The sequence below is a fragment of the Labrus mixtus genome, chromosome 21, assembly GCF_963584025.1.
Source record: "Labrus mixtus chromosome 21, fLabMix1.1, whole genome shotgun sequence".
In the NCBI taxonomy this organism is placed as follows: domain Eukaryota; kingdom Metazoa; phylum Chordata; class Actinopteri; order Labriformes; family Labridae; genus Labrus; species Labrus mixtus.
Window position 1 is genome coordinate 1,736,170 of NC_083632.1, and position 24,113 is coordinate 1,760,282.

Genomic DNA, 24,113 nt, shown 5'->3' on the forward strand with positions numbered 1-24,113 from the left:
AGAGCACGAGGGCGGAGCCTCTGCAGTTAATCACTTCCAGGTACCTCGAGGGGAAAACAGGAGACATCAGACGAGTGCAAAACGGCTCGATTTATTATGACATTGAAGAATAGATCAGACATCTGCAGACTGGGAGGTGATGTTTGTGCTCTGGAGGGTCAAACTGTAATAAAAGTAAAAACACACCTGATAAGAACCCAGTGAAGGTATCACTGCTGGAATTTGCTTGTACACGTGTCCGTCCAAACCTGAGCATTAAAATGATTTTAAACATGCTGATAAGAAGCATGACGGGCCTGAAGGTCGACATTAAGAATGTAAAACATATCAGAGACATAAATAAATACATATTCTCCACATTGAAGCTTCGAGTCCATGACAACTTAACAATAAGGTGCATCGTATCCCATCATTCCTATTCCTATTCTTAATTACCTTTGGCAGTAACAGCTTAAAAATGTTTTGGTCTTTTATGTACGGTCTATTTGAGCTGGAAAAATCTGGAAAGTTTACTACCAGCTCCCGGAGAAAGAGTAACAACCAGCTACCTGAAGATATTACTGTCAGATCCATAACATTAACTCTCATTCCAGGATCCAACACGAGTCAGGAACGCATCACTAGATCACTCTCGCAACCATCAATCCCAGTTATTAATGTTGTTATTGTTTTATTTATTTTATTTTTATTTTTATTTATTTTATTTTTTATTTTTTATTTTTTATTTAATTTAATTTTATATTTATTTATTATTTGTATTTGTATTTGTATTTTTTTTATTTTTGCATTGTTAAGGAGAGCTTGGAACACAAACATTTCATTGCCAGCTAAGACTGCTTTGCCTGTTATGTTGTGCATTTGACTAATAAAGATAACTTGAACCTGAACTTGAACTACCCGCTTACAAAAACAGTTGAGGTCAGAGGTCGTCTGGAATCAGGTCCCACGTTATATCAGGCATTTCAAGCAGGCGTATAAACATCTCCTGATGAATGGACAAACTTGCAACCACTGATTTAACTCATTTATGTTAATTTAATGTTCAAACTACTCGGACCAAGATTGTTTTTTGTTTATGTGACTTAAAATCTTACTTCATGATACTGACTTATCGTGTCATGAAGGTGAAGTCATTTCCTCTTCCAGCACTCTGAGTGACAGGATGCTGCTGCTAGCTGTCTGCTCGGCTAATCTGAGGAGGAGGTAAGTCATTATGATTAACTTTCATAGTGTTTGATGCACATGACATACAGGATACTTGAAACACAGGTAACAGGAGGTGACTTATCGGGCTTTCACTTATCAATCCATCAAACTTTATTCATAAAGCACCTTTCAGACAAATTAAATTGGCAGTTCAAAGTGCTTAACAAGAGTGCAGAAAAGTTATTGACAAGAAGTAGTTTATAAAATCATTGAGAGACTAATGCACACCAATAAGAATTAAAAAACATATTTATATAAAAATGAAAAAATAAAATACGACACATAAAAGCAACAAGATATTAAAATAAATACATAAGAGGAAAATATTTAAAATTGTAGTAGGATAAAAAAGACAATACAGTAATGTTAAGAATTGAATTTATATAAAAGCCAGACTGAATAAATGAGTTTTCAGACTGCGTTTAAAAATCTCGATATTCCCGGCTCCTCTCAGACCCTCAGGAAGGTCGTTCCACAGTCTCGGAGCGTAACAGCTGAAAGCAGCATCGCCAAAGGTTTTCTGTCCTGCTCTGTGGAACAACTAAGAGAGAGGAACTTGCAGAAAACTCTGAAAAAACAGTTTCCGGGAGGAGTTGTATATTTTCAGAGTGGATAAGTAAAGAAGTAAAAGAAGGCCGTAAAGAGACTCACACTCACAAACGTCAGGTATAATAAGAGGGTCACCTTTATTGTCACAAAAACACAACAGGAACGTACAAAAGCAGCAACCTTTTTATTCTTTTTCTTTTTTTAAAGTCTGGTTGATTTTTCTCACACGAAGCTGCAACTTTGACTCTCCATAACACAAAGTTTGCGTCGTGTTGTTTTGCACGGTTTGAGTTGGTCTTGAGTTATACGTACGGACTCTGTAGTAGATTATCATTCTTGGTCACGATTCACAAACAACACGTACCCCACACAGCAGGCAGCACTCTCACACGGAGGGGGGCGGGGCTTCAGGATTCTTCTCACAGTTAAGAGTTATATCGCCTTTTTTTCTTCTGACCCCCCCCAGCTCATTTTTCACATAATACAAAATCTATGTTACTGTACAATCTGTTAATCTATCATACACTCACAGGTATACACAGAATTATCCACAAAGAAAGGAGACCTCTGTTGACCCAGCGTGCAGATCTCCAGGAATGTTTACAGTATGCATGCCAAGTCGGGATTCTTTTTTTTTAATCACCCCGTTTCAAAAAAAAAAAAATCTCCACATAATTCTGTTATAGATTATTTGTGTTTATATACATTTTCTGAACATCCACAAATGGTTTTGGAACAATCAACACATTCATCAATAAACCATCAATAAAGTGTAGAGCGCGCCGCGTACTGGACGGACACGAGAAGGTTATAGTAGAGAGGAACGGCTACAAAACGAGGCGTCTACCGTCGTGAGGCGATCGTCTCAGAGGAAGGAGGATGTGTGCTTTTCTTTTTGTTTTTTGTTTTTACAAATGAGGCGGTGACTTTCTGTGTGACCCCTCCCCCCCCCTCGCTTCCACCCGACCGCCCGCCCGCTGTGATCGATGTTAGCAGAACAAAAATACAAAAATCTTCAACGCAGAAAAATAATAATAATTTACATTTAGTCGATGTGTCACATGCGTATGAGTCGTCGTCTTCTTCAAGTATAAAAATACAAAACAAGCTTGATTATTATAAAACATAGATGATACTTTGTCTTTTTTACATGTTAATAAAGCTCTCAAACTAAAAACTAAATGATCCTTTAATATACATACAATATATCTGATGTGATTCAGGTTACACTGTGACTGCGCTCGTCTATGTGCGTGCTAGCTTGCAATGCTAATTCTGACACTACTAATACATTCCTGTAATGTATTCACGATTAAAGAGAAACGTCCAGCTCCTGTGCGCACGCTTCTTACACTTTCACGTCTTCTCAGTCTCTCAGCAGCTGTGTCGCCTCCACGCTTTGATTTACAACCACACCGCTCTCAAACACGTGTTTGTTCAGGAGGCTTTTATAGAAGAATACTGTCTGTGTTTCTCTTTCATACATAATACTCATCGTTTACTTTAAATACGAGATTATATCGTTTTTTTATTCCTTCAGCAGAATGTAATATATATTTAATTTAAAGTGAACACCCTGATGGACTCACATCAAGGGAATGTGACCAAAACTGATTCCAACGATTTATCACTTTCTGGTCTTTTTTGTGTAAAATGTTAAAGGAAGAATGTGCAACTTTTTGATCCAGTAGATGTCGCCCTTGAGCTCCAGCATGAAACCAAAACAAACTGCTGTTAGGCCACGCCTCCTCCAGAGACACACCTCCAACCCCCCCTCCACTCACGTTCACACAAAGGACTTTAGCGCAAACGGAAGACAAAATTGTCCTTGCCTTGAGCTGCATTGTTGTGTTAGCATGCTAATGTTAGCGCTCTTTAGTTAGCTCGTAGCTTCATATTTCATGTAAACTGACACAGAATGAGCGTGATCTAAAAACTCTTACTAACATCCAAATAATCAGTGAGTATGTTCTTCTTCTTCTCTCTAGTTCTTGACTAAAACAGCTTTTATACACAAGGGGAGGAGCCGGCCGTCCCGTCCATGTAAACACGGCTCTGACAACAACACAGCCAGCGGGACTCGAGCTTCTCCCTCATTGTAGACAGTCATGACTCAGAGACACATTTACACAGGACAGACTTTATGATTTATTGATGTGGAACATGTCACACAGTCTTCCTTTAACCTTCACATTTAAACATGAAGATCTGTTGTTTTCATTAAAGTGATCGATGTTGTTACTATTTTAACGCCATACTGAGCTGCTTCTTGTAAATTCACCAAATGTATCCTCAAGATTTCCACCTTTGTTTCATTTCTTCTGAACTCATACCTCGTCTCTGATAGATTTTGATTTTCTTCCATATGAATATAAACATTTATCTCATATATGTAGAGCTGTTAGAGATGTTTCTTTTTGTGCAGGTGAACTTGTGACTTTTATCTCAGATAATAAAAATGTTTATTCTTCTTAATTTACATCTTTCATCTTTGGGAGTATCAACTGTCTTTCCTTTAAAATGTGTGACTTTCATCTCAAATAATTTCAAACGTTTTTGGTTACTTTACGACTTCTGTCTCAGAGAGTATCAGGAAGGATTTTCTCAGCTTTCTCTCTCAGGTTTTTAATGTTAATCTTTCAACTTTGACCTTTTAAATATGTAGTTTTTCGGAGACTTTTACCCTCCCCACCCACCTCCACCATTTCTGGATCTGTAATTTTGATCTAAATGTTTCCTAAAAGGGCTCAACATGCAGGAACTTTGCTGTTACACCTGTTGCAAAACAAGTCTGCACTCTAAGTTCTGTACTATTTAGTATTTTTCACTCTTCATTGAAGATCTGTGAACCCAAGTCAACTTGAGCATCGTGGTCCTGGGCTCACAGATCTTAAGTTAGATTGTTAGATTTGATGGATGATATTTAGTAAGCGAAGATGTCGGAGGTGTAATCCCTCTTCTGATTCAAACTTCAGGTCCAGAGGTGTTCATGTGAAACAGAACTAGAGAGGAACATTTGACCTCATTATTGTTTTGATGACAGCCGGTCTGACTCCTTGGGGAGATCTTTTGATGACCTTAACTTAAGAGATCGATTAAAGTGTCACGCCTTCACGATGATCAGAATGACCCGAGCTCTCGCTCCTCGTGTTTTTAGTCCGGCTGAGACCTGAGAAGCAGACAGAGGATGAAGAGAGGGAGGAAGAGGAGCGGAGGACCGGCTCACAGACTGATGTGATGTGAGGGGGAACATCAGAGAGACTGATGGTGATTGGCCGGGAGGATGAGCAGCGTTTCTGCTGGAGCACAAGAAGCAGCCGTCAGTGACAAAGAAAAAGAAAAAGAAAAAAAAATCTCAGCACTGCGCCCCCCCGTCCCCCCCCCCCGTCCCAAAAAAAAGCAAAGTGGAGAGGGAAGATCAAAAGGAGCAAAACAAGAGTCAAAAACAAGAAGCAGTGAGAGGGAGGGGAAAAGAAAAAAAGACACAATTTATAAACAGACACAACGCTTTGTATTTCAAATCATCTAACATCTGAGTTTCTAGAATTAGGCCCCGCCCCCCTGCTCTAACAACACTCTGTGTTTTCATCTCTGATTGGTCGACAGGGACGTCAGGTTTTGGTGCATCGAGTGACGTTCCTCGTGCTTGTGAGGAGAGAGAAAGAGAGAGAGTAAAGCATGAGGCAGAAACAAGGCTGAGATCATCGAGCTGCTGTTAGAGAACAGAGACGGAAAATCTGTCCTGATTCAGCTCCTCTTCTTCTCCTCCTCCTCTGTGTGACGCAGCGAGGAGGAGAGGAGGAGAGGAGGAAGGGAGGAAGGGAGGGAGTACATAAGAGAGGATAGGAAGGATAATGTAATGTGGAGAGGAGAGGAGAGGAGAGGAGAGGAGGGGAGAGGAGGAGAGGAGAGGAGAGGAGAGGAGGGGAGAGGAGAGGAGAGGAGAGGAGAGGAGAGGAGAGGAGAGGAGAGGAGAGGAGGAAGGGAGGGAGTACATAAGAGAGGATAGGAAGGATAATGTAAGGTGGAGAGGAGAGGAGAGGAGAGGAGAGGAGGAGAGGAGAGGAGAGGAGAGGAATGGAGAGGAGAGGAGAGGACAGGGGAGGAGAGGAGAGGAGAGGAGAGGAGAGGAGAGGAGAGGAGGAACCAAACCTGGAGGACATCAGAGGTAAGGAGAGAAAACTAGGACATGAGATAATGAAAGTAGAGCAGAGGAAGGAAGAATGAGATGACCAACAGTAAAGTATACAGGGGAAGTAGGTAAGGAGGGGAGAGATGAGCAGAGAGGAGACAAGGACAGAAGATAAGGAAAGTAAGAGAGGGAAAGAAGAAGACTCAAGCTCTGGAAAAATACCAGGAGATAAGATAAAAGGAGGTAAAATGACAAGTATGCAAGATGGTAGGAGAGGAAATAAGGAGAGGGGACAAGAAATAAAAAGAGGCAGAGCAAAGAGATAAGGATAGGAGACAAGGACAGGAGATAAGGAAAGTCAAATAAAGGGGGGGGGGGGCTAACTGGGAGGTTTGTTTACATCCTGTCTGTTTGAAGCTTCAGTTTGTTGAGATGTCTGGCTTCTCAAAATCTCCATTTGTCGTTATGATTATTCAGAGCCGACAGACTGACAGCGGGAACAACAGAACCCTAAATGAGGCTGAGTGAGTAAAGGAGGTGAGGACGTCAGAGATATTAACGCCCCCGTCTGAGTGACAGTATGAAATAAAATCACCGTTTGGCCAACAGAGCTGGAGCACACAGATGGATTCTTCAGCCTGGTGAGGATCGACTGTAACGCCTTTACAACCCACCAGCCTCACCAATCACGTCGTCTCGACGCTCAGATTGTTTGTTCCCGCGTTGAAAAAGGCTGAACGCAGGAGGACGCACCCGAGCTTGACGACAGAGTCATTTCAACAACAACAACAACAAAAAAAAGAAAAAAAAGAAAACAGATTGTGGTGACAAGGTGCTGCGCGCTGCCTCGGGGGGGACACTCGTACATCTGTGGCTCTTTCAGCCAATGAAAGCAGCCGCAGACAGGTGCGGCTCCCGGGCTCGGAGAGGGACGCAAAGAGCACCGCCTCTTTTTATCTTTTTCTGTGTCGGAAAGAAGTTTTAGAGTACTGGGTCACAATTCTTTTAGCAGTGAACACAAAAAATAAAACTATAAACGGACTGAAAAGGCAGCAACTTTGAGTTTTCTGACTTTTTTACTGTATCATGAGTCTTCATATGAAATATTAAATGTCCAATCAGTGAGATGATAAAGGTATCTTACTATCTGATCATTAAGGAAACATGTTGAAGTGCTGGCTTCTCTGACAACAATGCAGCAGCCAGTATGTCCTCCTTCTAACTTTAGATTCTGCTCCTGAATGCTCTGGATTTGTTTGGACCAGAGAAGGTAGACGGTTTTAAGACACCACCCACACGGCCGTTTTGGACACCCCTCAGTTTGTCAGATATGAGAGCAGTTATCAGGTCAACAGGTGTTGCAGCGATGGAAGCGGGCAAGAGAAGTGGTTCAGATAGAAGTGATTGTACCCGACCTAAAAAGCCTCTGCATGTTTCTAATAAGCTCCACGAGCAGAAACGTGCTCAAACTAGGATCAATATTGGAGATGCTTTTGAAAAATGGAGAGAGGTTAGAACACAGAAAGGTTTACAGACCCATGCAGAGCTGGATAAACACTGAAGCTTCAGAGTCCACCACATGGTGACCTGTGAGAGGGGGGGGGGGGGGGGGGAGACAGCTCTCTATGATGTTTAGAATCTGGACTGCAGTACCCATTTTAACCACTAGGGGGCAGAGTTACATATTGTGGAAGTTGTCTTTCTATTCTACATTTACACCAAGTTATATCATGTTATCTCAAACTCACTCCTGACTGTGTCAACATGGAAATAACACCAAATAAAATAAATTGTCTGCTTCCTCTCAGGGTCTTTGGACTATAAATGTTTACACAGCAATAAAAAAAGGGAATATAGTTGGTATTCAGGAAGACATACAACATAACCAGCTCTGAATACTAATCCTGGAGGTCTCTCTGTGGAGCGAGGTGACACGCTCGTCCAGATGGTACAGACATGTCACCTGGAGGTCAGCCATGTTAGCCATGTGCTAACTGCTGTTACGGCTAATGGAAACTACTGCCGCTGCTTCTCATAACCTGGATTTAAAGTCTATGAAATAAGTCTGAGCTCCTGTGGGCTCCTGAAAGGAGGGTTAGATGAAATATTGTATAAATGAGACACTGAATGTTTAATGGCTGAATTCATGAATTAATCAAGTTTCCTGAAATTCCCCAAACGCAGAAGAAGAGACGATGAGTCTGGGTGAAAATGTGGTTTGGTGTGAGCGGTTAAAGGTGTGCTATCATTCCTCCTTTTTGGGGGTATTTTCTGGAATCTCTTTTTCTAGGAGCTGTGGTCGAGGATTGACGGCGACCTTACTCAGCAGGTCGGGGCGGTTTGAAGAGTGTGCAGGAGCAGATAAGACGAGTGGAGCTTCACAGTTCACATGTGGAGGAGCGAGTTCATCCTCAGAAACAGACTCAGTGACAGCCTCTCTCCGGCCTCTCTGGAGCCTGAAGCGTGTTGAGTTTACATTTTTAAAATATTGTTTTTCTTTCTCCTGTTTCCTCAACATGGCCACATGATGACATATTTCTTTCCTTCAGTGACATTTTCTTTTCCCTTTCGCCCGTAGCTTCTTAAAGTTACGTAACACCGAGAGGAAAAAGCTGTTGACAGGTTTCCTCTGAACTTTATTTAACGCACGCTGAAATATCTGATTTGAAGCGGAGAGCAGCTGAGGGATGAATGGGGCATGACTGGTCGTCTCCAGGACGGACAGACGCTGACACAATGTTGAACTTTTCTTTACTTCCACGTGTCGCTGTCGGGCGACTTTTTGCACCCGTGACTCGAGGTGTCAGTGACACGGAGCATCCAGTCACAGCTGCTGTGTTTGAGGCTTTTTGCTCAGACATGCAACACTTCATGTTTAATCTATGATATACCAAACATCTTATTATTACCCTCAGCCAGGAGGTTTTGTTTTCAGTGTACCTGAAACATTACCTGCAGAACGCATTAAATGTGCAGTAATATTCATCTAGTGAAATAATCTCCAGAGGTCCTATAACACTTAGTGTTAGTAGTGAATACCTGTTATGGATGTGCACGTGCGGTTGAATGCATGACAAATGAGTGGTTAGGGCTTTAAATCTCACCTGTGGCTCCTTCCCCGCATGTCATTTCCAGCTCTCTCTCCCTGATTCCTGACTCGATCCACTGTCCTATCTCTAAGCTTGTTTTCACATTAGGCCCTGATTGCTCCTCTCTCCCCCCTCCCCCGCTGGTCTGCGTTCACATTAGTAACATCGTTCTGTAACAGAGTACTCTCGTGTGTGTACACACTGCGATACAGCAGGGGGCAGTATGCACACAGTTGGTTTGCAAATCCACCAAAAGGCAGAAAGAAGAAGAAGCAACCCCTCACAGACTGAGTCCATCCAGCTAACTGTGGATGTTTTTGTTATTTCTAAGACTTCCACATCTACTGAGCAGTTTAGAGGACTAAATGAGTGCTGCTGGTTTTTGAAGCGACTGGAGCGGATTAGAATGACGTCATAAAGCGTCCACTTCCTTGTTTGAGCACGGTTGCGTTCACATCTCCCGCCGACTCTACTCGAGTACACGTGAATCGCACCTCTTCAAGGTATACGGTATATTTGTGTTCACACTGATCAAATGAGCCGGACTCTGGGGTCAAGCGTACCGAAAATCTGGACCCGGGTCCCTAATGTGAAGCCACTCTAATTCTCTTCTTGAGCAACGTCTCTGATGCAGAAGCTACAAATGATTCCAGTTATTGCAAAAAGAAAAACTGGGGAAACAGTACGAGGGTAACACTTCTCTGTCATCAGCTGCTCGTTTGATTTATTATCCTTATGGTTAAGTTTTGATTCCACACGAGGTTTTTGTTCAGTCTTCCTCCTCCCTCCCTTTCTTTCCTCTCTTACTTTTCATAAACATCTTTATTACACTCGTTAAACTGAAGTGCTAAAAAAAAAAGCCGACCTAACACCTTGTGCTTCTTCTCTCTTGTCATCTTGCATAATCATTAGTAGCATTCAAGCTGTTAAAAGGCAATTCTGCGTTAGCTAGCTTAATGGATCGGGGCCTCTTGGCTGGAATGTGGACCTCTCAGCTGCTCGACGCCAGACACACAGGCGAACACATTACAACACTTTTTCTACAGCAGCGCTGTCTGCTAGCCTTGAGATCTTTTAAAGGACGGGTGATAAAAGAGCAGTAGTGTGAATCGTTTCTGGATGAAAAAAAAAAAAGGGGGGGGGGGGGGGGCGAGGGTTCAGCGAGAGAGAGAAAAAGAAAAGGCTGGATCACGGTGAGGTTTCATTAAGTTGACGTTGAGATATGAGATAAGTCCGTGGCTCTGCTGAAATCATGTCGCACGATGAAAGAGAAGTTGGCTATTAGAGTAAAGCTAGCTTGATCAGATCACGAGCACCACCGAAGACCTTCATCAGGAAATCAAAACATCAACATACTCGTACGACAAAAATCTCTACGCAGGCTAGTTTAGATCCAGTAACTCAAATGTCAAAACACACATCAAGAACTGGTAAAAATCACGGCGTCTGGAGACAGTCCCCCCCCCCCCCCACTCCCCCTCCCCCTCCCCCCCCTCTCTCTGGTTTCTGAATTATCTCATTGTCTGCTGGTTTTCGGCCTACACAGTTTTTTTTCTGATCTCGCAGAAGTTGCAGGAAAGCGTCGTCTGAGGTGACAGCAGAGAGGCAGAGAGGCAGACGCAGCGTCAGAGGTGGAGCTTTTTTAGAAGTGGAATACCTGCTGCTGGCCCTGGACTTTGGGGAAATCCTCTTTCTGCTTGCGGGTTTTCGGCCTCTCCAGGCTTCCTTGCTGAAGGTGTTTGAGTCTCGCTGCGACCGTGGGACCTTTCATCGGCCCCGGAGAGTTGCTGCTGTTCTGTGGGAGCAAAGAGAAATCAGAAGTGAGGATCTGATGATTAGACTGAAGAGGTTTTACAGAGACGGATTCACAATAACCGCTTTCACATCTGTGCACTCCGGATAATATCTAGATCATTTCAGGAGGACCGCTCCGGAGATTCTCCCGACCTAGCCATTCACATATGCTCCTCACAGCGGGGGACTATCCCTGTCAGAGGGGGGGTCTGCTACACAACGCTGATGAACGTTGATGAAAACATAACGCAGCTGTTTAATTACGTGCACGGAGATCGTAGAGGTCGCGTGCAGTCACTTTATATAAACGTCATTCTCGTCCCATCGGCAGCTGAGGTGAAATTTCCTGAGAATATCCTGCCGCGTTCAGACATCAGCTCACTCTGACTTTCTGTGGAAAAAATACTAGGGGGTCTGGCCGGAGAAACTCTGGGTAAAGTCTGCGTGAAAAATGCGTCTGTTTGCGTTCACACATAGACCTAAGACCCTCCGGGTAGACTAATCTCCGGAGTTTTTCAGGAGATTTCAGTATGTGTGAAAATGGTTAAAGCTGCCATTTTCACTTCCTCATACATACAAAATGATCACATACTGTATTCATTTTATATTTGAACCAACATGGCTTGTTTCGCTCTGTGCTTCCCTAACAGTGGATCAAGCAGCAGAACTTCAGACAATCTCTTTCCTGTTACACTTAAACATGGCGATGACAGTTTCACTAAGCTGCTGCTGCTGCTGCTGCAGAGGGCCGTGCCTTGTTTTTAAAAAAAAAAAATTGAGTAATTTTTTCGACACTTTTGCCGTTTTTGGATAGGACGGCTGAAGAGGGACAGGAAATGCCTGGAGGAGAGAGAGAGGGCAGGACATGCAGCAAATGGCCAAGGCGGGAATCGAACCCACAGCTGCTGCGACGAGGACAACAGCCTCTCTCAGGGAGCGACACAACCGCCGGGATCGGTCAAATATTAAACACATCTAGTTCAAAACTCTGGGTGTTTATCAGCTGCTTTTGTCATGTCAGGTTAGAGAATTTGATCTGCTATGACCTACAACGTGTCCAGTTTCAGTCCTTAACCTTTTCCTGGATTTGTAAACAGCACAGTCTGAGAGAATGAAAATACCTCACGGAGGGAAATATTGTTTTAGAGATTGACACAAGAAGGAGACTTGTTTTTGTTCTGCTGACATTAATCACTGTTTGCAGATCTTTAAAACAGAGCTCGATGCCACAAAAGCCTTCAGAGAATAAAAACCGGTTCAGAATTTAAAACATCTGCAGGTGAGAAAATAGATTCTTTGAGAAAAAAAATCTGTCTGCAGCTCTGAACCTGAAATCCTCTCCCTCCCTCCTTCCCTCCCTCTTCTCCTTTTCCCCTTATTTTGACAGCTACCTGCTCTGCGCGCTTCTGAGATAATTCCAACGCAAACAAGAGCTCTTTACTCAGCTAAAAATGTCACCTGAGCCGTCGAGTGTTCACAGACTGGAAGTAAAAAAACTAAATACATCATCTGCTTCACTCCATGACTCACACAGCGCACATCACACCGACAATTACGAGGTTGAACGTTCACACGGCTACAGCATGAGTGAGAGAAGAAGGAAACAAAAACTCTTAGAAGCAGAGATAAAATCAGGTGTTCATTCAGAGGAAGCTGAAGGTCACGAGCTGGTTAACGAGGTTAGGAAGAGAAAGGCAGTGAAACCACATCAGAGGCAGCGTGCAAGATTTACTCTTCCACTAGTAACACTGTTCTTACCATCTTTTAAAGGTCGGTGCATAAAGATTTGACACTTGTTAAGCATTAATGTGTGACTGTGCATGCTCGTGTGCTTGCTTTCGTTGCATAATCTGGCTTTACATTGATGTAAAGATCATCAATGACTTTGCAATAAATCTAATATGCGAATAATAAACCCCCCAATCATGAGAAAAGTCCATCCTCTCCGTCTTCTGCCTGCTCCACTTTTCAGAAAATGTGTGCTCAAACAGGCCGTTTGGAGATTTTCCCTTCATGACATCACAAAGGGCAGTAGCCCCTCCCCCAGGTGGGTGACACTCCCACAGCTAGGTGTTTGTTCTGCCCTCTGAGTCTGCCTTCTCACCGTAAACAATAGGACATGGAGCGAGAAAGACCGAGGACACCCGAGCCCTTCCAGAGAGGGGGCGTGGTCAGACACAGCTCATTTACATATTTAAAGGTACAGACACAGAAACAGCCTGTTCTGAGCAGGGCTGAAATAGAGGGGTTTATAGACATGATCAAATACAGGATCAGAGTGGATTTAGAACAAGAGACTTCACACACATGTTTTGAGGAGCTCTGAGACTTTACTTTGAGAAAAGGAGGAGAATATGTCACCTTTAAACTGGAAAGGTCACACTATAATCATGTAAATAAGGGAAATAATATCAGCTTTTCATCTCTGTTTCTCTGCAGAGCTTGTGGCTGTCAGGAGTCTTTTCCTCATGTCAGCAGAAACCACTGACAGATGTCGGGGGTCGAGTGTGGGCAGATTGCCCACCGTGGTATGGTGTCATTTCTGCTGATGAACAAATAATTTCAATAAAAGAGATGTAACCAAAATCCTCCAGGCTTTGCTGAGTCTGCAAACATAAGGTCAGAGTGAATTTAACCTTCAAATCTAATCTCTTTATCCCATAATCTAAGTGAATGTTTGCGTCAAATGTGTTATTTCCTCTTTTTCCAGAACAGATTTTTGACCTCATGACACAAAAGTTGATCACTTTCATGGTCTCAGATATTCAAAGTTTAATCAAAAAGGCCAGTGGACTTGTCTGAAGTGGGCTTTAACACTGTGAGGATGTATTTTAGATCAAGGCCAGCTGCTTTCTGGATGAAATCTGAAATTACCACGACCTGAATGACTAAGAACTTCCACAGACGTTTGAATAATATATTCTCAGACAGACGACAGAGACCTTCAAAAATAGCTGCCAGATGCTCCTGACGGCCACATGGAAGAATTATCCTGATATCAGAGTATTAGGACACAGTCACATGTAACTTCAAGGTACATTGAAGTACATATAAGTTGTGATTAAGCCGACCAGTGGGAAAAGTGGAGTTGAGAGTTTGAATATTAGTGGTTATAAAAGTTTAAGTAAAGCAGAGAATAAAAAACGCCGTAGGTCATTAGAAGAAGATGCAGAGTCCAGAGACGAGCCAGAGAAGGTGGGCTGTAGTTTTCATTTACCTTTCTGCCCAAGGACCCAAAGGTGCAGCGAGGGGCGGGTGTGGTCTTTGGTAGGGTGCTGAACGGTTTAATATCTTTTACAGGCGTTCTCTGAAATATCTTTGATCAGAGGATGTTAATGAGAGAGTTTGGTTATTAACTTTATTAACAACAACAATAAAAAAAAAACGTCTGTATAATATAAATAAAGGAGTCTTACTTCCAGCTCGGCTATGATCCTCTCCTCGTCGTCATCGTCCTGAATGCCGGACGCTGCGATCACAGGCGGGGTGGAGGCGGGTCGCGGGGTGTCCGAGGGGGTCCGCCTCAGCTTCACCAGGGTCTTAGGTAGGTCACCGTCTTCTTCCATCTTAAAGGAGACATGAAGACATTTAAATGTCCTCTTAATTCCTGTCTCCCTCTTCACTGTCAGCGTTCAAATGAATATCACAAACAGAAGAAGAGCAAACTGTCACAGCACGCCGCACGTCTCTCTGATATCAGCAGGGTCCGTCTGGCTCTACTGCACCTCAAAATAACAAACAGTCCTTTCATCAGACTGACACATCGATGTGATGCTGTTCCTTATAAACTCAATAACCTCTCACGTAGAAGACGTCCATGTTTCTTACCAGTCCTGCACAACTGTTAAAATGTTATTTACCGATCGTTGAGACAAATTTTGAACATTTGAAGACGCCTTCTGAAGATTTAGGAAACAGTTAAAAGGATAAATTACTCCGTTCAGTATTTCTTTAGGACACAATGATATTTTAGACCTTCTCAAAAAACTAAAGCGATCGATTGTTGGAGATAAAGTGTCAAGACAGATTAAACAGGCATGCCTGCTGTTGGTCGCTACGGTGATTTCAGATGCTGTCGGGTCAGTTTAAACAATCAGGCACCATCAGGAAAAACAGTCCTGAAGTCGTGGGATTGGCCCGTGGCTCTGCTCTCACCGGGTGAGTGTGTGCAGTCGTACGACCGAAGTATCAAAAAAGCCAGAAAATCATCAGACTGATCGGGAACAGCTGATCAGGCTTAGATTGGGCGCCCTGCCTCAGTTTATACTGGACAAGTAACCACGCACGATGAGGCTGAAATTCTGCAAAAATCAGGTGTGAATCGCTGTGATGTCGTACAGTGTACAGCCGGCTTTAAATATGGACGGATAAATGAATCGTTCATATTTGAAATTGATTTGCTCAACTTGAATAAATGAAGTAAACTTCTTAATGATTTGAATTAGTATTGATTGATTGACATTTTTATGTCCTGAACAAACAACCAACCATTAATATGTTTAAGGTTTTTGGGTTAATCCGACGACAGCTGTGAGCTCGTCACTATAAATAACTCAGAGAGAGAGAAGTTGGTAAAGTAAGGAAAAAGTTTTCCAGCCATCAGATTCAGAACAGCTGTTGTTGAAACTCGGAGCAGCTCTGCCTCCTTCACTCAGAGACTCTCGCTGTCATGTTAATTGAAACAGCTGTTTGTTTGTTGAGTGGCTCTGCGGTTCATTCGCTCAAGAGGACAAACAAAAAAAAAAAACAGTGTGAGTTTTAATGACCAGGCAGGAGAGCGTCTGTCTGTCCAGGAGAAAACTCAAAACTTCCTCCAACTGAACGAGAGCAAAACTCAAGTTGTTCTTTTTGGTCCCACTGAGGCCATCAAACAGATCTCAGACTGCTAACGTCTCCGTACCAGCCTCCTTCAGCTGCAACCACTGAACCCCCCCCCCAACCCATCGATAAAAAAGGACACAAGCCCTGAACACAGCTGTCCGCAGTGCTGTACATAAAAGAAACAAAACAAGAAGAGAGAGAACAAAAAGAAAAACCTGAGAGCAACCGCCTATTCAGGAGCAGAGACTCAAATGCCAACATGTTAAAGAACATTTTGAGGCTGTGTTGAGTCACCAGAGGGGGCAGACCTGATGGGGGGGGGGCATGACTGCAAAAGCACGATGACCTTTAAGCTTGAGACATGAGCGAGGGACTGCCAGGAGGCCGTGTCAGACGATCTAAAGGGTCTAAAGGAAGCACAAGCGAAGCCATCCAGGGCTTTAAATACGAACCATGTAACCTTAAAGTCAATCCTGAAGTGTAAAAAGTACTTTTGAATGTTGGCTTTAAAGTCCTGGGCTTGTTTATGTATTTTAGATTTTATTCTAATTGTTTTAATTATTTTCTTTCTCATGTGTGTGTCTGTAAAGTTGTCGTTCTCTCCTTCTGTATTTTAACTATCGTTCTCCTGTGCTGTGTGTAAAGCTCTGTGGTCAGCTGTTTTTAAATGTGCTTCATAAATAAGTTTGATTTATTTCCAATTGTTGGGATGAATAAATTAAACAAATGGCGAGCTATTACCTGATCCAGAGTCTGCCAATCCACATCCATACTTTCATTTTTATTCTATTACTGATTGTTTGCTCTGTAGCTCCTCCAGTTGTTTCAAGTTGTCTTACATCTTTTTATCATCTTTAAGGTATAATGTTTGAATGTTATTTAGTAACCTGTTAGCGTTTTTAACGATGAAAGAGGCGGTCTCTCTGTCAGAAATTCACTTCAGTCGAGCTCACCGGAGCCTACAGACGTCCAGAGAGAATCTTACCTTGAGGCTCTTGTTGGTAACGATGACATCTCCGGTGCGGTTGGTGGTGAGGCCGTGTGCTGACGGGAAGCTCCTGCGTGGGGGAGGCGGAGGCGGAGACTTGGAGGGTTTTTCTGTCCGATACCGGGCGACGTTGAGATCCACTGTAAACCAAGAAGAACACTTAAGGATGTAAACGTGTGAAAGATGGTAAATAAAATGAACTACATGTGTTGAAAAAAAGAGACAGCTCACCTGACCCTCGATGTGACCCCGCCCCCTCCATACTGTTCAGCTTCTGGGCTGCCAGCTGCACTTTCCCGGGCTGCTGGTCCCCGCTGGGTGTGGTGATGGATGTGGTGGTGGCTGTGGTCCCAGTGGTCCCAGCTGCAGAGGACGTAGCCGTGGTGGAGGTTATCGGGATGGTGATGTGGGGCTTCGGGGGCACCGCCGGCTTGTTGATGTGCCTGGCGGCGAAGTCGAGATCCGGGATGGCCTTCATCAGCTCGGCCTGGGTCTCCTCCAGCAGGCGGTTGATGTCCTGCGCGCTGAACTGGGTCAAACTGGCGCGCTTCTCTTCCCAGTCGCGCTCTGCAGCCTGGACGTGAATACAGACAAAGACAAATGATGAGCGGGGAACAAGTGCTAACAGGAGCGGCTGGAGGAACATAATTAAACACACTGCTGCTCCTCGTGTGGGCACACGGGCTCAATAAAGATTTAAAAACCTTTTAATGTAATTATAAACCACGATGGATATTTGCCATCTGGCTCAGCATGATACAATCATAATAATAGTAATAATAATAATCATAATAATAATAATCATAATAATAGTAATCATAATAATAGTAATAATAATAATCATAATAATAATAATCATAATAATAGTAATAATAATAATAATCATCATCATCATCATCATAATAATAATAATAATAATCATAATAATAATAATAATAATAATAATAATAATAGTAATAATAATAATAATAATGATAATAAAGGGTGTTTTATGTTTCAGCTGCATGATCTTTAAATAAACAAAAATAAAAACAGCTGATTACCAGTCTGACTTCTGCAGACACAGATTTATCTGAAGGGCGTCGGCTCGGCAGCTCGTCGAGGACCCGGTTCCTGAAGCTCATGGAGGACTGGATGTCCTGCTCGGGTCCCGATGTGTCCGCGTCGCCGGCGTTAACGGGCATCCAGTTAGCGAGTCCGGCGCTGGTGCTCAGGTCCGTGAGGCTCAGAGGAGGACTGTTCAGGATGTCCAGGTCCGCGCCGCGACTCATGTCCTCGGACCTCTTCTGCGATTGGCTGGAGAGGTCCTCGGGGCTCTTCCACACTCCCTCTGCGACTTGTCTGTACGTATAGGAGGGATACAAGAGACTACAATACAGAAAGGACACAATCAAGGCCTAGACTGTCTACCAGGGGAAGAAAAATGCGTCGTGTAAGCTGCCCTGGTTTATTATAAACTCGATGTATTATCTGAGCAGACTGAGGAGCGTTTGATTTGTGTACCTGCGCAGCGTGCTGAGCGCATCCGTCATGGTGTTGCAGCGCTTCAGCAGGGCGTCCAGGCGGTGAGGCTCCTCTTTCAGAAACTTCACAGCCTCCACCTCCACCCTCAGCACCACCCGCATCTTACTCTGCAGGCTGGGAAACTGGTCTGCATGGGAGAGAGAGAGAGAGAGAGACAGAGAGAGAGAGAGAGAGAGGGAGGGGATGAGGAGGGGAGAATGACAGGTAGACAGATGAGGAGAGAAAGCAGCGTGTCAGAGGGATGTGTTTGGATAAGGATGTGAGGAAGAATGGAGGCGTAGAGCGATGGAGGTAAAGGAGGAGCGAGGGAGGGAGGGGGGATTACAGGATGGAGAGACAGGATGCTGTTTCTGTCGCCCGCTTTTTTTTTTTTCAAGGCGCTGGATTTTCCTGTCATATCCAGAAGGAGGCTTCAGTGGAGGTCGGGCTGGACGAGCGGCAACAAAAACAAAAAATCTGTGCTCGTCCGTGGGTGTGTGTGAGGACGATTCACAGCCAGGATTTGAAATGTTGGACACTCAGCCGTCCTGAAAACTGTCCAGCTGCCAATCAAAACCCTGAATCCAAGCAGCGCGCATTGGAGTCAATCTACATCAAATTATAATGAGGGGCCTCGAGGAGATTTGGAATGACTCATTAATATTCAGGATGCGGAGTGGAGGTACACGGGTCGGAGCTGCAGGACAAGGAGGCTAAACCTGAAACTTCATGAATATCAATTAAAGTCTGAGAGAGTTCATTAATATTCATGACTTTTTGTAACATCAGTTTGACAAACACGTAACACAATTTGACATGAACTGTGACCTCAAAGCAGGACTGGATTATTGCTCTTCAGTAGATTTATGAAGAGTAGGAGGTGGCTTAAGGAAGGTGGCCTTGTGGGGAACGTGAGAACGACTTTCCTGTTTGTAAGTTAGAAATAGCAGAGGATGAAGTGAAGTGCATGCTTTCTAGCAGCCATTCAAAAAAGCTGTTTTTACAGCAGAAATAAACATGTTCACAGCCTGGTTCAAAACATGATATTGGTCTGATTCGTTATTGTCATCATGGGAATCATCATTAGGCGCATAGCTGACCTGACTGACAGGTGGGCGCGGTGTAACGGTTTGTCAGGAGGTTTAAAACCCGCCTCAGCTCCAGCTCTCAGCCTGTCGTTAGGTTGACTGAAAGTTAGGCCGTTTTCGAAACCGCGTACTACATACTACTATCTAAATCAGTATACAGTATATACTGCATACTGAGTTCAACAGTAGTATGTAGTATGACTGCCAGTCGTCGGTTATTTTGCAGTATGCTTGGTCCGGTTAAACTGGTTTCCGGTCCTGGAATGCGGAAGTAAACAACGGCCCATCTGGAGGTAAACGCCGCTACGGTGTAGTGAAATAAGCTGACAAGTGCTTCATTAAAATAATAAAAATAAAAGCGTCAACAATCTCTCATATCTTCTGTCATTAATACATAACACCTGTGGTTGAAATATGATTAGCATGCTATTATTAGTAGTAATTTATTTAATTACATTATGAAAAATACTATTAACATTGTAGTATATTTTTCAAGCATTCAGGTTTAATTTTTACACAGCTATGAATAATATGTAATCATATGAGCAAGCCAGTAACTGCAGCAGCTTGTCCACATGTGGCACATGCATCGTACAGTTGAAAAAGCAGGAACATCTCAGGTGGTAAGACACATAAATATCTGAAAATGTCATATTTGTCATTGGTTCATGCCCACAATGTGGCAAGAAGAAGAAGGAGACAAGCCGCCCTCCGCCATTACGACTGTAAATATTGACCTGGCGCTTTGCATTCTGGGAGACAGTACGCGAGGTAGACTGGTCGGATGCATACTGTAAATTTTTCCAGAATCAGTATGACATCCGGGTATATTTGTTCGCATACTGCATACTGCATACTGCATTTTGGCCAAATCAGTACGTACTAGTAGTATAGTATGCGGTTTCGAAAACGGCCTTAGACTGAGACAGCATTTCCAGCATGGAGACCGCCATCGATGGGACTCCAGCGCCCCCTGCAGGGACAGATGGGTCACTCAGGCTTGTCCATTTATACTGAATCTATGGTCCCGCCCCTACTGTTAACAGTCATGAAAGGTGAAATGACATTAACATAATCTAATGTAAGTGTCCAGTGGTGTCTGTATGGTCAGAGAATCTGATCTCTGTCTGTATTTTCATGTTTCTTTGTTGTGTTTGGGACATTATAGTGTGTGAATCACTGTGCAGTGAGGAGCTCAAAGACAACAAAAAGTCAACGCAGCACAGAGGTGACATTCTGACTGTCTGTCTCCTCTGCTCCCCGTCTACCTGCAACAACCACAAACATAACTTGTGCATCTTTGAGAGGCCAAAAGGAGTTACTGACACTGTGATATTTACTGCTCTGTGAATGAGTTTGCCGTGCAGTGGCTTTGTGACAACATGCTCATGCATAACGAGGCTGCAGCAGTGAGGTGTGAAAGTGAGACCAGCTGCAGCTGAAGGAATCATACTGACAAGAGGAGCAAACCTGCAGAATTAGAGGTTTGGGGAATTTAAGCAGAGAAAAAGCCACAGCACACCTCAGCATGATCCGCAGACACACACAGGAGGTCATACGCAGACTTACTCTTGAGCTCGGTGAGCGTCTCTCCCAGCATCCTCAGCTCTTTGCTCTTCTGCTCCACATCCTGCTCCGTCACCAGGCCGTGGTTCACCGACGAGTTTCTCTGCAGCTCCTCCACTGACTTCTCCAGGTCACTGAGGAGGATTTAATTCAGATCACTCAGCGCCACGCGTGGTTAATAATGTAAGATCTGTCTAGCTCATGTTACATTTATCAGCTTGGTTGGCATTATAGCTTAAATACACGACTAGTTTTCAGCATGCTGCATGAAAACAAGGACTTGTTTATTATGTATGACTTTGGAAGTCATTTCCAGGACGGATGTAAACACAAACCGCGTCCTCATCTAGTAAATTACATCATCGAGACTTCGGGTAGCCTCTTTTTATTGAGCTTGCTGCATAAACGGATGTTGTTCTGAACTCACTGCAGCTGCTGGATGAGCAGCTCCTCCTGGTTCAGGTACTTGAGTCTCTCCTCCTCCACTAGGAGGCGCTGTCTCTGGAGCGGGTCCTCTTGCGTGCGCATGGCGTCCAGCATCATGAGGCTCAGCTCCGACTCCGTCTGCCTCAGCAGGGCCAAGACCGAGTCCTGGTTCTCCAGCTGGGACACAGAGAAACCTTTCAGTCCTGTGCGTTTCACATGTTTTTATCCAATCGTTAAATCACGCACGTCTACAGTTACAGCTATGAAATGACGTATTTCTCTGGCTTTGATAACTGTTGGAAATGTTTCAGGCCATGTTGCAACTTGGGGTTAAGTGTCTTGCCCAAGGACACATCGGACATGTGGCTGCAGGAGCTGGGGATTGAACCCCCAACCTTCTGGTTGAGAGACGACCGACTCTTCAAACTGAGCCACAGCCGCCTGTCATGTAAACAAAGCTGATATCAGAAGTCCCGCCCCTTCATGATTTTGATTTGTTGTTAAACGAGAAGTGACTCAGTTGATCTTTTTTCAGCTGAGAGCGCTGTGAGCTCGCCGAGGGTGTTTGAGAAATCGCTTTACTATTTTGGTTTTGTATTGCCAACAGGCGCCGTCTGTGAACACAGGAACTTCATTACACTCGCAGAAATCACGACCATACATGCATCTGAACTGCTTTTTTAGACGCTGCATATGCCACACACCTGCATGTTGCGTAGCTGCGACAGTTGCTTGCGCAGTGCGTTGGTGTTCTGCTGCAGGCCTTGTAGGTGGAGCTGCATCTGCAGACGGGACACGGCCACAGGCTGGTTGGCCCCGGAGGGCGGAGGGGGCATCAGGGCCAAAGGAGCGGACGGAGTCAGAGCTGGCAGACATTAAAAAAAAAAGAGGAATTACAAAGAGGACATTTTCTCTCCAAGCGTCTCTCATTGAGAGCACAGCAGGACGAATAGAAGTTGTCCCAAAACACTTTCAGCAAATCAGAAAGGCTTAATAATAACTGATTGAGGAGAATGAAGTACTTTAAACGGAGCATGAGGGACGCCTCAAGTCTTTAGCTGCCAAATCCCCAAAAGTTTGACTTTTATGACCTCACATATCTAAAGGGTACAAAACTGTTTTACAGACTGGGCACAGGCGATTTGTTGTTCTTGGATTTGGCGTCAGCATTTCTGGACATCTTCTATGTGTGCTGTAGGTCAGGGGTGGAGATTACAGTCTTAAGTAGACTTAACAATGATGAACAGCATGAGGAGGCTTCAGGGACAAACACAGTTGATAGTGTGAAAAAAAAAAACTGCATTTTTACTAAAATCCACAAATCTTTTATAACAGAGTCCCCACACAGCCCACACGTATGAGTGTTTCCTCAGATAATCCCCCTGGACATGACAATGGATGCCACAGTAATTAGGGTGCTGAGTCACACGTCATGCACGAATGAGACAAAGGAATAAACAACTGGGACACAATCAATCGATAACAGACTGAAGAGTTGCATTTTGAAGGGCTGTGAAGTCTGGACTCGTGAGACGACACCAGATCAACAACCCACTCTCACACACCTCGCTGTTCACAGCTCTGCAGACAGGGTGACAAGCGTCTACTTCACCGCGCTGTGATTCTAGAAACTCAGACCAGGACGGCTGAGGCCACTGTCTGTTCTTATTCAGAGAGGAATTCTGGTCATTTCAAACCTGGGTCCCTTTTTTTCTTTCTTTATATTTTAGCTGTAAATGAAATCATTTGACTTGGCTTTGATAACTGTTGGAAATATTTGAGGTAATGTAAAACAAATGTAACAGGTTTAGTCCAAACTTGTTCAACCTATTTGTCATTTAAATCCAAAAATATAGATAAAAAAGTCCAATTTAAAAAAAAAGACATTTATCCATGACTCATCATGTGTGAGTGTCTGTCAGACGGCGGGCAGCAGCGCTGACACATTTCGCACAGACGTCATTACTGATGTGACATTCTGCAGCCTCACCAGATCAGACGAATGAGATTGTGAGCACAAAGACGATCCAATCAGATAAAACTTTGACTTCATTTGACGACAACTGACGGAAGGAAAATGTTGACTTTTGTCATTCCTGCACGCAGACGAGATACGAATCTGACAGATCTTCTAAAAGGAGAACGCGAGGAATGTGAAGGTTAAGTGTACGAAAATGATGTGAAGATTCACAGAAATTAATAGAAAACTACTCCACAGAAAAGTTGATTCTTAAGTACGATTAAGATTTAAAATATACAGCTTATATATCTTCTTAACCCGAGAAACAACAGCTAAATCTTAAAGGTGACATATTCTGCTACTTCACCATGTTCCTCTAACTCTAACATGTGTCTCTAGTCCGTCTACAAACCCCCCAATGATGAGAAAAGTCCATCCTCTCTATCTTCTGCCTGCTCCACTTTTCAGAAAATGTGTGCTCAAACAGGCTGTTTGGAGATTTTCCCTTCATGACATCACAAAGGGCAGTAGCCCCTCCCCCAGGTGGGTGACACTCCCACAGCTAGGTGTTTGTTCTGCCCTCTGAGTCTGCCTTCTCACCGTAAACAATAGGACATGGAGCGAGAAAGACCAGAGACACCCGAGCCCTTCCAGAGAGGGGGGCGTGGTCAGACACAGCTCATTTACATATTTAAAGGTACAGACACAGAAACAGCCTGTTCTGAGCAGGGCTGAAATAGAGGGGTTTATAGACATGATCAAATACAGGATCAGAGTGGATTTAGAACAAGAAACTTCACACACATGTTTTGAGGAGCTCTGATTTTGTCATAATTCAGCCTTCAAATACGATAAGTTTAATTAGCAACTGTGTAGCTAAAGAAGTTTTATGTTAAACTTTTAAAAAGATGTTGAATCTGTTCTGCTCTGGAGGAAACCCTGGACAAAAACATCCTGTTTTTGTCTCAACTTTGATGCAACTCTGATGATT

At 43.7% G+C, this 24,113-nt stretch overlaps 1 protein-coding gene across 3 annotated transcripts in view; it reads right to left on the reverse strand.

Moving 5' to 3' along the window:
* Window positions 1-9,107: 9,107 nt before the first annotated feature.
* Window positions 9,108-24,113, reverse strand: part of LOC132955139 (SRC kinase signaling inhibitor 1-like) — an 81,365-nt gene continuing 66,359 nt past the window's right edge. The window contains exons 11-20 of one of the 3 annotated variants that reach the window (XM_061027863.1): window positions 21,867-22,027; window positions 21,164-21,339; window positions 20,740-20,870; window positions 18,083-18,230; window positions 17,623-17,947; window positions 16,811-17,153; window positions 16,577-16,719; window positions 14,187-14,336; window positions 13,988-14,086; window positions 9,108-10,771 (exon numbers count right to left, since the gene is read on the reverse strand). In XM_061027863.1, the coding sequence (XP_060883846.1) occupies window positions 10,619-10,771; window positions 13,988-14,086; window positions 14,187-14,336; window positions 16,577-16,719; window positions 16,811-17,153; window positions 17,623-17,947; window positions 18,083-18,230; window positions 20,740-20,870; window positions 21,164-21,339; window positions 21,867-22,027 (1,829 nt within the window). In that variant the 3' untranslated portion in view covers window positions 9,108-10,618. The remainder of the gene's footprint in view (window positions 10,772-13,987; window positions 14,087-14,186; window positions 14,337-16,576; window positions 16,720-16,810; window positions 17,154-17,622; window positions 17,948-18,082; window positions 18,231-20,739; window positions 20,871-21,163; window positions 21,340-21,866; window positions 22,028-24,113) is intronic. The other 2 variants (XM_061027865.1, XM_061027864.1) reach the window with 2 other exon arrangements.